Source organism: Mauremys mutica, chromosome 11 (assembly GCF_020497125.1).
Source record: "Mauremys mutica isolate MM-2020 ecotype Southern chromosome 11, ASM2049712v1, whole genome shotgun sequence".
Classification (NCBI taxonomy): Eukaryota; Metazoa; Chordata; order Testudines; family Geoemydidae; genus Mauremys; species Mauremys mutica.
Genome location: NC_059082.1, coordinates 14,693,054 through 14,709,503, shown reverse-complemented (window position 1 = coordinate 14,709,503; position 16,450 = coordinate 14,693,054). Strand labels below are relative to the sequence as shown.

The 16,450-nt window shown below is 46.3% G+C and overlaps 1 protein-coding gene across 1 annotated transcript in view; it reads right to left on the bottom strand.

Annotated features, from left to right (window-relative positions):
* ACAN (aggrecan) overlaps positions 1–16,097 on the bottom strand; it is a 34,725-nt gene extending 18,628 nt beyond the window's left edge. The window contains exons 1-12 of the mRNA XM_044981236.1: positions 16,028–16,097; positions 15,155–15,538; positions 13,463–13,637; positions 12,584–12,711; positions 11,637–11,930; positions 8,894–9,355; positions 8,130–8,304; positions 7,549–7,676; positions 7,124–7,417; positions 6,506–6,688; positions 2,804–5,182; positions 2,053–2,166 (exon numbers count right to left, since the gene is read on the bottom strand). Of these exons, the coding sequence (XP_044837171.1) occupies positions 2,053–2,166; positions 2,804–5,182; positions 6,506–6,688; positions 7,124–7,417; positions 7,549–7,676; positions 8,130–8,304; positions 8,894–9,355; positions 11,637–11,930; positions 12,584–12,711; positions 13,463–13,637; positions 15,155–15,538; positions 16,028–16,097 (4,786 nt within the window). The remainder of the gene's footprint in view (positions 1–2,052; positions 2,167–2,803; positions 5,183–6,505; positions 6,689–7,123; positions 7,418–7,548; positions 7,677–8,129; positions 8,305–8,893; positions 9,356–11,636; positions 11,931–12,583; positions 12,712–13,462; positions 13,638–15,154; positions 15,539–16,027) is intronic.
* Positions 16,098–16,450: the final 353 nt, after the last annotated feature.

The window sequence follows — 16,450 nt, the reverse complement described above, 5'->3', positions numbered from 1 at the left end:
ACTGCCGTTTGATTGGCTACCGAAGGTATGGGCAGGGTTTGAAGTAATGATCACATGCACGGGATACACCATCAAAGAAAGTACCAGACAAAGTAAAACTTTTATTAGTAAGACAAAAGAGGAGGAGGTGGGGAGAGAGCAAGAGAAATATAACAAGCTTGATGACCAATTGAGACCTCATAGACATAATAATACTTTGTTTCACTATAGCATCATCCACCTGAGGGTATCAAATGCATTATGAATGGAAATGAATTAAACCTCACAACCTACCTCTGAGGTAGGTAATTATTAATTTCTCTATTTTTAGATGAGAAAAGTGAAGCACAGAGACGTAAAGTGATTTGCCCAAGGGCACTCTGTGATTCAGTGGCAGGTATGGAATTAGAATCCAGCCCTCCACTCCAACCACTAGAAGCGCTGCTTCCAAAAAAGCCCCTGCCTAAACCAAAGCAGTATGCATTGGTGGTTAAAGTGAGAAAATAGTTCTGGGGGCTATGATGATGGATTTTTTTTTCACTAGAAATGACTGAGCAAGTCCGATTGCATTCATAGATTGTACCAATGTATAAGCAAATATATATGAAGGCAAAATTTCAAAAACTCTAGAGGCACAATTATGCACATAAAACATACACACATGTGCAGAGCTAAGGTTTCTTAAAAAGAGGCCTATATTTTATACAGAGTGCATGTCCATCCTTGCATATTGCAACCTTGACTTGGGCTAGCACAGGCTACATTCTGTCTCGGTATCAAAGTGAAACTGAGCCAGGAATGGGAAGTGCCAAGGAATTCCGTGTTATCCTTGACTTAGTTCTCCTCACCCTGACAGGCAGCAATAGCCAGGGAAGCGATTGCTGTGGAAGAAAATTCCTGGTTCATTGCTAAGGGATGACTTTTTCCCAGTAACATCAGGTTAGGCAGCTTACACACTCACTGTATGAATAATATTGAGCTGGTTGTCTACCATGAAAGACACATGATGTTTTCACAGTCTTAAGTACCGTAGCAATTTATATGTACACCAGTGAATGAGCCCACCAATCCACAGGTTGAAAGAGTGTAGTGAAACAGACATGTGCCAAAAGAGCCAATAAAAAATACGAGTTAATTTGCTTTAGACTTCATTTCATGTGCATCATCCTTTGTAGCCAGTTCCAGCAAACCAAAGCACAAGACCCAATTCTATGAAGCAGAACCTCAGTTCACTTCTCTTCCTTTAAACCTTTGAAGAAATATATTTTCTTTCATTCCCAATGCATAGTTGGGCCTGACAAACTGATGCAAAGTGTCTTGCACCTTGGATGGGGATGAAAGTCCACCATAAGGTCCTAGCTGCCACAGATAGTGAAGTGACAGTGGGATTCTGGTGGCAGAAGGGCACCCAGGCTAAGTTAAGGGTGGTGAGGTGTTGTCTGCCAACAGTTGCCAAGGGACAATGTGAAGGGCTAGGAAGATGGTTTGGATGTGCACATACTGCCTGCAGCAGGTGCAGCCCAGAGAGCAAAAACTTCTGATTTTCTTGCTGGCTTGTTTTTGACCCTTGAATGCTGCAGAAGAAGCCAGGAGGTCCACAACAGCAGACCTAGTGCACCATAACAAACATCATGAAACACAAGGCATCCATCCATAAGTACATATAGATCCTAATGTTCTGGATATAGGTGTGTGTGTGTGTGTGTATATATATATATATATATTTATAGGTCAGGATAGGCGATAAGGAAATAGGACAGTGGTGACTATCCCATTCTACAGTGCTTCTCTGCCTCTTCCTCTCACCCCCTCAATTGCCAGGATGAAATTCTCCTATTGATCCAGAGTGGAAGGAGCAGCTGCCTTCTCTAGGGCTTCAGGAGAACACAGCTTCCCTGATTTCTCTAGGCTGGAGCAACATTCAGCAATGACGGTGAAAGGAAAGTGAACTCCTCCTGGTTTCCCCCAGATATGCTGTGCTCATGGACATGTCCACAGCAGCACTCATTTTAGGTAATAAAAATATTCTCCCCTTGCTGCACATCCCCCACCAAAGCAGAGGACAGAGCTTACCTATATCACAGTGGTCACCCATGTACCCAGGCGGGCACACGCAGGTGATGTTTCCGTCTCTTTCCTGGCAGGTTCCAGCTCCACAGGGCTTCTCATCACATGTCTTGGGTATGACTGTAACTCCCAAGAGAGAAGGATATCAGCCAAATTATACAGATGCCTTTTGCTGTTATACAGTGTGCCTACAGCTGCTGCACAAGGGGGGAGGTGCCTGCCATCCATGTCTCAGTGCTGCTTCACTCTCTACTTGCCATGTTACTCTGCACTTATCTTTGGTTTAAGGCTACTTTAGTTTGTCTCCACTGCCATAGAAGATCAGAGTCAAATAATGGGGACGGAGGAGGGCGGGATAATTGTATGGCCAATAATAGCACTGATAGTTGCGCTTGTTAAGATAAAAGCAGTTGGATATTTTGTGTTTCAGGGCATAACCTGATTGCTGCAGGTGTGAGAAAAGAGCAACCCCCCCCCGTCACATTCCCGCCATGTGCAGAGCTGCACAATTGGCCAGGTGCATTATGATTGTTCCATCATTTATCAGCCACCGTGAGAGGCAGGATATTAGACTTGAGGGATTAATGGTCTGATCTGGTGTGGCAAATCCTACATCCCTATAGCTTTTCATTCAGATAAAATATTTCTTAAATACCCTTTTTCATTATGTTCCCTTTGCTGTATACAGAAGGGAAGCCCCACCCCCTTTCTATAAAAGAAGGTGGTCTGGAAAAGCAATACATATTTTTAACAATACCTTCTGCAGTGGGTTCTGGCACATTGGTGGCTTCTGGTGAAACTTGAGGCAAGATAGCAGTGGCAGTGGGTGATATCTCTAAAGTTTCTAGAACAATAGCTATTTCGGTCTCTTGTTCTGATACCATGGGAGTAGAGGACTGTATTTCAAGTCGAGCCTCTTCAGGACCCATGGGCTCTTGTGTTAATTCAGTGTCTGGCATACTGGTACTAATTACAACGTCTGGTGCAGAGGTTTCCCCTGAAACAAATGGGAGTGGGGTTACGGGTGTTTCTGAAGAATCTTCCCTCCTCTCTTCCGGTGCTCCAGAAGTTTCATCACTGACCACAGCTATGCCAGATGTTTCTATGTTAACTTCAGGCAATACAGATGTTTCACTGCTGGTTTTGTAAACTGTAGAAGTTTCTATGCTAATTTCAGGCAATGCAGATATTTTGTCACCGGTTTCATGTACTGTAGAAGTCTCTATGCTAATTTCAGATATTGCAGATGTTTCACCACTGGTTTCATGAACTGTAGAAATTTCTATGGTAATTTCAGGCAATGCAGATGTTTCACCATTAGTTTCAGGAGCTGTAGATGTTTCTATGCTAATTTCATGAAATCCAGATGTTTCTACAGTAATTTCAGGAAATGCAGAGGCCTCTCTACCAATTTCCCCAGATGAAGAGCCATCTCCACTTGACTCAAAAATATGGGGGAGTGTCACAGCTGTTTCTCCACCTAGCTCCTGTGAAACTGTTGGTTTTGTCACAACTTCCACCAAATCAGATGTGACCAAGGTGACTTCTGGAAGTCCGGAGGCCTCTCCACTAACTCCAGTCACTGCTAAGGACTCTCCACTTAAGTCTGTGAGTCCAGAAATTTCTCCACTAAAATATGAAATGCCTGATGGCTCTCCACTAATGTCTATTGTCCCTGATGATAACCCATTAATATCCATAACTCCAGACACTTCTCCAGAAGTTTCTCTTTCCCCTGAAGGAAGTCCACTAATTTCTAATATCCCAGATGGCCCTTCTCCTACCTCTTGGGCAACAGATGTCTGTGTTACAACTTCCACTAAAGTTGTATCCACAAGAGAGATAGTGGGAAAGCCAGACGGGAGTCCACTATAATCATAAACTCCAGATGGCAGGCCACTAACAACCTCAACATCAGAAGTATCTCCGCTGATGTCAATTACTCCACTTGGAAATCCACTCATTTCAGGAGCTCCAGAAACCCCACCACTGAAGTCTATTTGCCCAGAAGGCTGACCACTAACATCTAAAATTCCAGACACTGTGCCTGATATATCTTCGTCCCCAGAGGGCAATCCACTGATTTCCAAAAACTTTTTTGCTTCGGCTTCTGTAACTGATGGGGTTGTCACTTCAACCAAACTGATATTTAAAAAGGTAACGCCTGAGGGCTCTCCACTTCTATCAACACCAGAAACAAGGCCACTTAGGTCTACAAGGCCACTTATGTCAGGTATCCCAGATGGTTCTCCACTGAAATCAATTCCTGAGGGAAAGCCGCTGATATCAGGTATCCCAGACGGTGCTCCACTGATATCAGGTATCCCGGATGGTGCTCCACTGAAATCGATTCCTGAGGGTAACCCACTGATATCAGGTATCCCAGACGGTGCTCCACTGATATCGGGTATCCCAGATGGTGCTCCACTGATATCGGGTATCCCAGATGGTGCTCCACTGATATCAACTCCTGAGGGAAACCCACTGACTTTTCCACTAATGTCCCAGTCAGCAGAGGGTAACCCCGATAGGTCTCCTTCTCCACTGACCCCAATTGTTCCTTTTCCTTCCAGTTGACTTTCTGCTACTGTTGTTACAACTTCCACCAAAGTAGTATCCACAAGAGAGACAGTTGGAAAACCAGATGGGAGTCCACTTTCATCATACTCTCCAGATGGCAGGCCACTAGTAAGCTCAACCCCAGAGACTTCTCCAGAAGGAAACCCACTGATTTCTGGAATTCCACTGATTTCTTGCAGTCCTGATGGTACCCCACTAAGGTCTGGGATTCCAGAAGCAGATACTAATAGGTCTTCCTCGCCAGAAGGTAACCCACTGCCTTCAATAATGCCTGAGGGCAGCCCACTTTCATCCCCTGATGGCAGTCCAGAAGGAAATCCACTGAAATCCAGGTCTACGGATGGCACTCCGCTTTCTTCAATCCCTGAGGGCTCTCCACTAGGTTCAAATGTTCCAGAAGCTGATTCTCCAGGTATCCACCCAGAAGCTGATGGTTCACCACTGGTTTCAAGTACTCCAGACGCAGATATCTCCCCTGAAGGCACTCCACTGAGAGAAGTCTCTACACTGGGCTTATCTGGTATTGCAGCAACAGGGGGAAAAGCTGATGGACTCACTGGAAAAGAAGCAGGGGAAGTGGGGGAGAGAGAGAGAGTGAGGAAGAAGGATTTAACAAATCAGTTTCAAGGAGATATTGAAAATATCCTCTTTGACTGTGCATAAAAATGGACATCAAATAAAATAGTGACAGACTCTGAGGATGAGGGCAGAAAATCCTATACATTTTCCAGATTGCTCTCCCTCCCCTAAACTCTGTTAAAGAGGATTATCTCAAATAACTCTGGAAAAGTGGTTCAATTTATCACCTCCTGTGACAGTACAATTGCAACACAAATTCCCAAAGGATAATCATCAGAACAAAGCCAGCATTCCAGCAACCATTAGTGGATGGAAACTGCTGCTGTTTCTACTGATAATATATAGAAGAAGAAAAAATCCAAACCTATCCTGCAGTTTTTGTCTCAGTGTTGCTTCCAGTAAAGCGGCACCGCCCCCTTGAAAGCCAGAAATTGAAATCTGTTTCCTGACTGATTTTCCCTCTTTACATGCACATCGATGCATTTTTGGAGGACAGCTCAGGAATGCGGGGCTGTTGGCACTAGTTTGTTAGTGTAGGGTTGGCTGATGAGTCCAATATGCTGGCTTTGACTATTTTTATTTTAAAAAGAAGCACTGAATCATCTGTTTTAAAAAACAAAAAAATGTCTGAGCTCAGTTTTCCAGACCTGTGTGAGTAAAAAGGCATGTACAAAATTGACACCTGCATTTGTGGTAACTGTTTGCACATATTCTGTACGTGCAGTTTCGAAAATCTGGGCCATAATGAACTACCTGGATTTTGCTAACAGCTTAAAAAAACCCAAAGATGCCTCAAATGTTGGGTCAGCTGACCTCTCCGGGCCCCCTTACCCAAAAGCTTGTCACAAGCAGAGCTGGAACAGCTGGGAGTCCCAGGTTTTATTTGCTCTAAGTAACTAAGAGCCCACACTTTCTTGTCACAAAATAGCCTTTCTCCATTCACATTAATCCTCATTTGCCCTGGGTTGCCTGTGAATAATGTAGTGTCCATGAGGAATACCATGTTTCACTCAGTGTGATCCAGGGGGTGTGATGGCTTGAGCTCTAGGCCTCAGAGCGCCGCTTGGCTAAAAGGGGCATGTGAGGTGAATCTGCGTTAATGAGCCAGAGAACCAACTCTCTCTGAAGAGAGAGCTGCAGTTCAAAGCTTCCTCCCTCATCAGGCTACTCCCCAGCTGGATTCAGACAGGGATTCTCCTTGGTAAGGGCACAGAATTTTTGTTTCTGGATTGCCCTTGCCCCTAAACATTTCCTCTGCCAGTCTAGTGCCCTTCTGGGTGCAGGGAACAGCCCGACTCACCTGATAGCAAGGAAATGTCAGTTGGAAAGACTTCTGTTCCCCACGCCGTCTGATTTTCAGGTTCAGTGGCAAACTCCGTTTCCACAGTTGGCTCCTCCCCAGAGGGTACTTCCTCCAAGCCAGGGATCACCTGGGTTACTATCTGCTCCTCAACAAATTCATCCTTGTCCAGAGATGGCAGGGCTAGAACAGAAAGATATTGAAGAGAATTTTCTAAGGCAGAATTGGCTCTCTCAGAAACCTGATGATGCTCCATAAACTATCCCGATACCAGGGTGAAAAGCAACATAGAACGGTCTATAATTAAATACATGGCATTTCTCTTAATAGGAGATAAACAGACTAAATTAGACTGGAGAAAGTAGGAGCAGAGGAGACTTCATACCTTGTTTCCATCTCAGATTTTCTGATTCTGTGAGAGTAAAATGAATGCAAAAGAATGAGCCATGTGATGTCCCTGTGTGTCCTTGGAAGGAACAGCTCCTTTTGGTAAACATACAGTGGAACCCTTGTGTAATCATCTCCCTCTTGAAATCCTTCCCCCACAGAATGCAGAATTTTCCCTGTGCTATCAGCATTATGTGCTATGGTAGATGGCTCTGAAGAGTGGGTCAGTACCTCTGAAACAGAAGGCATGGTGCCTTGACAGTGGGTCAGGGAATCCCGTCTGGTTGGGGTGCAAGTAGATGGTTCTCACACCAGGTTTGTCTCCCCCACAAGCAGGACGTGGGGTCACAATGGGATATCGGATGCTGCCATCAGCAAGCCAGCCAGCACGGCATCTATCCAGGCCCAGCTTCCAGGCGGCATGAAGTTGCCCAACAGAGGCTAGGGTGGCATTCTGGCTCTCACAGTATTCCTGGGCTTCTAGGAGGGTGAACTGATCTGCTTGGGTTGCAAAGAACACCTCACCTGGAGATAAAAATCAAGTGTGAGTCACTGGCACATAGAACTATGGATATTTCTGCCCCTCCGCTGTACATTGCACACACACATGCACACACCCCATAACAGCCGTGCTCACAGGCATGTGGAGAACATACCCTTCAGTCGGTCAACGAAGCAGTACACGTCATACATCTCAGAAGCTGGGCGCATGCCATACGTCCGCACGCCTGGGGAGTTGTCCTTGTCTCCTACACATTGAGTCCGTGGGGTCACAATGGGGTATCTGCCAAAACAGAAAGAAAGGGGCCTCCCCAGTGAGGGTCCTGCATACCCTGCGATTGAAGACTCTCGGTGGGTGTTCCTGTGGAAGGGACATAAGCTTTCCATTGAATAATGACAATACTTAGCATTTAGAGGTGCCCAACATCCTTAATCTTAATAATAATGGTGGTAATACCTAACTCTTGTATTGGCCTTTTCATCAGTATGATTTAGAAACATGTCATGGACACACAACATGGGAAAATGTGGCACATGTGGGGAACATGTTCACAATTCAGTAGCACATTACGCTACAGTCCGACCTGTGTTTTATCCGTGTCAGGTGCTACTGTGCTGTCACTGGGTCCTGCGTCCATGTGGGGCTGTGCAGCAAATTGGCTGTAATCCAAGTGACTCCATTTGATGGCTGAATGTTTCTTTCAGGTAATCTTGACCTGACCTGGCCTCCCCTTACCTGACAGTCTGATCCCGCAGCCAGCCGGCGTCACACTGATGAAAGCCAGTCTGGTAAGCGGCCTGCAGTTGTTCGGGTGTGGCAATGACAGCGTTGTTATCCAGGCAGGCCTGCTGGGCTTTGGTAAAGGTGAGGGAATACCTGCTGGTGGCTGGTCGGTAATGAAACACGACGCCTGGTGGGGAAAGGGAGAGAGCAGTGACGTATGGACATGGAGACCCCCAGGCACCCTGGATGGATATTCAGGAAGGGCCTTCAAAACCAACCTGGTAGGAGCAGTACCTTCTGGAGCCACATTGAGCCAAGTCCCTTGTTTACCGGTCTCTGCTGTTATTAAAGAGGCTATAAAAGGAGGGCTTATCTTGGGGGTCTCCCATTCCTCCCCTCAATGATCACAATGCAGTGACCTCCCCTTCAGCTGCAGAGGGGTGCACACAGAACATTGGAATCTGGTGTTGGCCAATGCAGCTTTCATCCTCAGACAGAGGAGGTCATTCTACAACCTCATGAGATGCCCTCCAGGCTCCCCTGCCCATTCCTGTGCCAAGCACAGAAGGAGAGCTGCTGGCAGTAAGTAGATAGCTATTCCTGCCATGAATTTCTAGGGACAGGGGAAAGGCGGGGGTTGCCCAAACCACACTTTCCCCAGTAGAGCCAAATCCGTTGGTAGATGGACATTGTTCCAATTTTATCAGCTGAAGCAGCGGTGTGGCTGGCCCTGGAGGAAATGGATTGCGAGGTTTCTTGTTGTCCCTATGACTTACCAGTGGGAGAAATGGGCTGCTCGGGAATGAGACCGCTTTCAGGAGCAGCTGTCACCTGCACAATCGTCTCTTCCACTGAGGCAGACTCTAGTTCTGGCGTGGCAGTCACCCCCAAGTCCTCCTTCGCTGAGCTCACCTCCGGTGCCAAACTGGTGAAAAGTGTGTCCAGCACTGAGGTGGTGACCTCTTCAGGAGTCATCCATACAGCTGTGACTCCCTCTTCAGTCACATTCTCTGCCTCTGTGAAAGCTGTCTCGGCAGTGATACCAGTGGCAAAGAGATCTGGAGTCACTGTGAAGCCTTCATCTAGCTCTGAGGCAGTGGGTGTGAAGTCGATTGGCTCTAGAGTTGCAATGCTGCCTCGGGCTTCCTCCTCTGTGACATTGTGTGGAAGAGGTATCTCCACTTCGGTGTGGGTGACGGTCTGGATGGTGAAGTTCTCAGGGACTAAAAAGTCCTCGTCTACAACAAGAGGCACATGTTTCCTTTACTGGTGTCTCCAAGGGACACAGGCCCAAGCTTTGGAAACAAATCAATGAATGGACACTCAAGAAAGGGGCTGGGTGTGCGGATGCTCTGAAGGGAGACGGGGAGGGCGATCGGATGGTTGTGAGAGCTGTGATGGGAACCTGGGTAGTCGATAGGGTGGGTGTGATGGGAGATGGGGTGGGTGATGTGATCTGAACTAGGGTAGATAATGGGGTAGTTGTACAGGTGTTCTGAGGGGAGATGCTATTGCACAAGACATGTGTGTGTTGGGAGATATAGACCATGTGAGTAGGTGCCACGATGGGTGACAGCATGTGGATACTCTAGGAGCTATTCCATCTTGCAAATGGACTCAGCGAGCCTGTGGGGCACTGGCCTGCTGGGTACTGGGGGCCCCTGTTTGGAGGGTGAAACTAACCTTTTAAGAAGTAAAATATTGACCATTTCCCCTCCCGCTGCGCCTCGTCTCTCTAAAACACTCGACAGTGGAATTTAATTGAATTAAAAGGGGAGTCTCTTGTTTTTCTTCCCATATGTTCTATAGCTTTCATATGAGTTAGGGAGTCAGAGCTCCCTTCTCCCCCATCCCTCACCTTATATTCCTGACTCTAATCCGCTAGCGCACCACACACTAATCTAGTTTTGTGTGATCTCTAGTGCCAGCAGCAGGGAACTTAAAATACAAAGCTCAAAATGGGGAGAAGAAAGGGGGTGCTGTGCCTGTCCTATTTCGAGGCAGGACTGAGCTGGGGAGCAGTGCACGTGGGAAGCTGGGAAAACAGGACTGAACACTGCAGAACAAATACGATCAGACCTCCACCCTAATGCTGCTTTGCTTTCTCAGTTGGTTTATTTCAAATTCCATTTTCTTTACCCGGCTAGTTCATTGTTGCCAGTAACTCACAGATCCGAGAGGCTTCCAAGAATCAGGCATCAAAGCTCAAACACTTATCTGTCATATTAAGTGGTTTAATAAGTAGCACCTGAAAGAGACTGCGGGACACTGACATGTTGGGCCTGATTTGCTGGTGTGGTCAGGCCACTTTGTGCCGTATGGCTGGCATAATCTGATCCTAAAGTGGGCTTCACTGGCCCTGGGAAGATAACCTCCAACATCTGGTGTAGACACACACAACCCTCCTTGCCTGCTGCTGGCAATTCGCATAGCAGGACAGGGGCATGGCGAGCAGATCCTTGGCTGCAATTTGGGCCCCTTATGAAAATTTGCAGCCTAGGCAACCCTCCAATATTAGTGCAGGTCAGCCAGCCTTGCACAATGGCTACCCCAGGACCAAGGAAATGCAAAATGGAGTCTTTGCACACGGACCCCTACCATAGGCACTATCAAAGGACTGCTGCTCAGGAGCTGACCTATTGTCTTCTTTCTGTTCTCCTATCTATAATATTAAATTACTTAATATGCAAGCACTTGATCTCTGCTGCCTGGTTCCTGGAGGGCCATCAAACTTGGAAGGTGTTTGACAATCTGGAGCGGACAGAGGCATATCATACTCACCTCCCATTGAGAACACTCAGTTGTACTGCAATGCTAACATACCCTCCGAACTCTTCTTTCTCTGCTTGGACAAGAAAGGAGGGGCACTGGCCTGCTGGGTACTGGGTGCCTGTAAATTTACATCTGCTTTTCTTGTTTAAGTGAAACAGTAAGAAGCTGTTCTGTGTTAATTCTGAGGTGGGGCTAGCACCAGAGTCAAAGGCATTCAGAGACAGACAACAGAAATGATCAGTGGGGAAAGATGACAAGTGATGTATCTGATTCTTATGTTGGTGGCCATCGCCATAATATTTGAGTTAATCCTGCACTGCCATGACTAAGAGGGGATCTCATAGCCATCCGCAAGTATTTGAAGGAAGTACCAAAAGTGGAGGGAAGTTTAGTGTGATCCCTGTGGTTCTAACTGTTTTTATTATTCATTACTATTATTATTATTTATTATTAATTTAATTATTTTTTTATAGAGTAGACTGGAATGGTCTCCCAAGGGAAATTATGGAAGTTCTGTCTCTTGACTCACTAAAACCAGGAGTAGACACAGCACTGGGAAACAGAGCATGACAAACAATCAGGCATTGGACAAGATGGGACTTAACAGGAGTTTTTCATGTTTAATGTCCATGGTTGTGCAATAATTCAGCTCTGACTGGGAAGCACCATACCCAGCTCCTGGAATCTGCTGCTTATGAGTACTGACAGAGGCACTGTACTTAATTCAAGAAAACCAGTGCAACTCACCTGTGTAGCAGATTGCATCGTAGCGTGAATGGGGGTGAGGGTACCCTGTCTGATTGACATGGAGGTACACTGTCCGCACCCCCACCAGGTTCCCGCCGCAATTGGGACGTGCCTTGGAGATGGGATACCGAACGCTGCCGTCTGCCAGCCATCCTGCACTGCACACATCCATGCCACCCTTCCATGCCAGGTACAGCTCTCCTGTGGTGGCCAAACGGGTCCCGAGACTCAGGCATTTCTCTGTGGCTTCCTGGAAGGTGAACTTCTCTGGAGAGGTGGCATAGAAGACTTCACCTGCAATCACACAACCATTGACTCAAGGACTGACTGTAGTGTTTAATTCTTCTTCCATCTATCTCTCTCTTCCCTTCTCTTTCCTTCCCTAGGGGCTGGTGGGATGAAAGAAAGGTTAAAAACACTAGATAAGTACAGCTTGGATGAGTGACAACTCAGGGTGGGGACACACATATGATCACTGTCTACAAATGTTAGGAAGGTGCAAACCTCAAAGAGGGAGAGGAATTTTCTAGGGTGGAACAAGGGGGTGTATGTTCTACTTGGAGTCATGCAATGACATTAAGATAAGGAATATTTTGAGGCCTGGTTTTCAATGGCCCCACTGCTCCCATTGACTTCAGTTGTAGCCATGGGTGGTCAGCACCTGTGAAAATCATTTCCTAATGAGAGATACCAGAATGTGGAATCGTCCCTTGATGTAAATAATGGGAGCTCCATTGCTTTAATCAATGAGTGGACAAAGCCCAGAAAAATAGGCTTTAGGGAATAATCCAGCCTTGGCAGGATGGGATCTCACATGGCTTTTGAATCTCAAATGTCTCTGACTTCTAGCTCCTTTGCCTCTTGTTTTATCCTTGTCTGCAGTGAGGATGCTCATGATACTGCCAGCTCATTCCCTTGAGAATTACATAGGAGAAACCCAAGATCACCTTGCATTTCCTCTGCATAACAATAAACATCGTATGTTTCGTCTGTCTCCCGAATGCCATAGGTCCTCACTCCAGGAAACTCGTCCTTGTCACCATAGCAACCCTCCCGGGGATGGTGCATTGGGTACCTGAGAGCGAGAGAGAGAGCATGCACAGGAAATGTCTAGTGAGCAGACAGAAGCTTCATTAGAAAGATGACTGTCACATGGCTTTGTGGTGCAGGAGGCATCAGGACAAACTGAACAGGTGGTGGAGAATCCGAATTGAGATCTGACATTCTGGAGGGAGGGAGGAAGTGGAGGGAGGCCAAACCCCCAGAACTTTTCCTGGACAGGAGACGAGGGAGAAGTGGACTTACTCCCTTCTATTCCTGACACTGGAGGTGAGGGGAGAAGATCCTTCAGGTGTCCCCCAAAGATACTGATAAACGGGGAGTTGCTGGTTTTCAGACTCCTCTGAGCTATGCTAGATGACATGTGCAAAATACAGTCACATCTGTTGAGCTTGGCATAGCATCTCTGCAGTTCTCATGGGAAAAAGTAGAGAGCCTGGGGACCGGGATTAAACCACCACTCTCAAGTCTCTAGGCCATTCAGTCCTTAGCTTCTCAGCTGTGACTGCCAAACAAGGGGGCCAGTTGTGAGAGTGGTTTTGTGATGTGAACACCTATCTACTGGGAATTGGACTGAGATCCACCAGCTCATTCCACACCAAATGACTATCAGATGGTAACTGCTAGTCATTATTTACCTGGGATGGGATTTAAACCAATTACCTAGATGTGAAAGGCCCTGTATCCCATTTCCAGCCCCTTACTGCCTGGATAGCCCTCTTTTCTTCCCTCTTGGCAACCTTGCTTCCCCTCTTTCAGCTGATTACCTGACAGTCTGATCAGCCAGCCAGCCGGCATCACACTGATCAAACCCATCATCATAGGCAGCCTGCAGCTGTTCAGGGGTAGCAATGACAGCACTGTTCTGGATACACGCCTGCTTTGCCTTTTCAAAGTCCAAAGTGTACCTGGTGGAGATGGCTCTGTAATGGAACACGATTCCTGGAAAACACATCCACCAGCACACACACACACATCAGTCAGTGAAGAACCAGCCCCTCACCAGTTTCCCTTTCAAAGGGGTTAGCAAGTCAGAGAAAAGGCATTCTATCTCATGTAGAAAATCATGTGTTTGCCACATATCATTCGTATTGTGTGGGTAGTCTACTGTGCCCTGAAGAGACTCTGTTCTTCCCCATGCTATATTCCACCATCCCAAGGCCACCAGGCTTCAATTTAAGGGGAATTAGATGTACTCCCTTTGGTGAACAGAAAAATCTACAGGAACAGACCTGCTGTCCAGTCCAGGTTCTTTTCTCCTGTGACGCTGGAGTACACTAATGCTACATCTAAATCCGGTGTTTTAATGTTGACAGCTTCAGCGTAAACCAACATCCCAGAATGCAACAAATACATCACTGTCAGAAGGATCCAAAACTTTCAAGACATTTAAAGTGGCTGGCATGGCACTGCACAGTATTGTAAAAACACTCTATGGAAATTGGCTAATTGTGTGTTATCAGTACGATGTTGTACTATTTTATTATAGACTTGAATGGCCAATGGCCCCAATCAGGATTGAGGCTCCAGTGCACCAGGCATTGTCCAAACACACAGGAAGGCATGGTCTTAGCCCTGATGGTACATACATTTTATACTATAGCAAATGTGTTTTGAAGAGTTATATGTATTGCAAATGTAGTTAAGCTATACTATTCCATAACGTCTGTTAGTCTATAAGGTGCCACAGGATTCTTTGCTGCTTCTACAGAACCAGACTAACACGGCTACCCCTCTGATATATTCCATATAGAGTGACCTTTAAAAGGAGTGGGTGGCTGTATGCATACTCAGGCATGGCATAAGAAGGGTTAAACCGCTTGCATACTTTCTTTCTTGGCCGCTCTTCTTCTCACTCACAATTTTATTGATGAAAGTAACAATGTTAACTGGGGGAAAGTTAATTGTGTGTTATATTGTCTACATATTAGCTAACTAAACCACTTTTACATTTCTTGAAAGAACATAAGAATGGCTCTCCCAAAACAGGCCAATGGGCCATCTGGAAAATATCCCATCTCCTAACATACTAGGTGAGACCAAACATCTCATAGGTCCAATAGCCTGTTTCCTGCTACACCACATCACACCACCCGTCCATCTCATCCAGTGTTCCATCTCCTGCCCATATCAGAACAGACTGGTGCCATCTTCTACTACACTGGGTGACACTGTTGGTCTGTTTAATATGGCATTCCAGATCCTGCCCACATTAGAATAAATCAATGGTCTATCTTGTTTGGCTCCTGCTCACATACAAGATCAGACCAATGATCCATCAAGTCTGGCATCCTGTCTATGACAGCGAGTGATACCATATGCTCATGGAAAGGGTAAAATGCCTCCACTTCTTTTCATAATGCACCTGGTCAGATTTCTTCCTCCCTCTTTCTCCCCAGTCAAACCAATGTAAGCATCAACACTATCACCAAGAGGAAACATTGACACAATGGCCTCACCTTTCACTATGACCTCTATCGTATCCTGGCTGTCCTCAATACCATGCATCACCTCGCAACGATAGATCCCAGTGTCGTTGGACCTCAGCGCTTTGATTTCCAAGGTGGCATCAGTGGGGATGGCAGGATAGTTGGGCAGAGAGATCACCTCCTTGTACTCAGTGTTGATTCGAACTTGCCCCTCTGTGGCCACTAGCAAGATGACTTCCTTCCCATTGGAGAGTCTGCTCCATTTGATTCTTGGGGTCAGAGGAGGCGTATAGGGGGCTGTGGTGACATGATCCAATGAGTCGATGAAGTAGCAGGGGATGGTCAGAGAGTTTCCCAGGATGACACGCAGGGGAGACCGTTCAGGTATGCTGACACTCAGCGTGTTACCATGATCTGCCCAGTCCCAATATGGAGAGAGACAAAGTAAGGATTAATCAATAACACACATCAGTCATAACTACCAACATTTTCAAAGTAGCCTCAATCTAGCTTGTAAATCTGCACCCACAATATTAGGAAATATATATATTTAGGTATATTCTAGTAAATATAATTTGAAGTAATTGATGTTCCTAAAGCAGCCCCTGAGGATTGGTAACAGCCCTGGTGGAATATAATGCTATTACACTGAAGGCAGGTTGGGGGAACTTGGAGCTAGGTTACAAGCTGTGACTATATCCCACCCTCCCAAGCACAGCAATGGCACCATGTAGTCATGGTGTTGCAGCAGCCCAGAGAGGAGGCCCCTGGCAATGATGGGTGAAATTAGTGAGCTCATAGGTAGACCTGTTAAGTTGCCCGTGTCTGCTGTGTGAGGGGCATGTTGACCTGTTACATGTATGGTCCACTGCACTGAACAGTGGTCCCGCCGACTGTACATACCTGAAACTTCCACAGAAATGGCTGCAGTGATGACTCGCAAACACACAAACACTAATAGTAAAGTGGTCATAGTTTACCTGCAACAAACAACACAGGGAGGCAGGGGTTAATTACTGCTGGATGGTCATAAGGGAATGAGACCCTTCAAGGACTCTTAAGAGGGAACAAGCCCATTAACCTACAGTACCTAAACACACCCCAACAGGGTTTTTTTACATATGACCAGCAACAAAAGAGAGTTTTCAGGGCAACACCTTGTCTAATAGAGGGAGGCCCAAGGCATCTTGCTCCAAACAAGGGTACCCATTATGTCAGTAGCATTATTATTCTATTCTCACACTCTCTCTTGTGATCCTCACTTCTGGGCAGAAAGACAATTTTGCAGTGGAGTTTCTCATTTGTTTTACATCTATTCCAGCAACA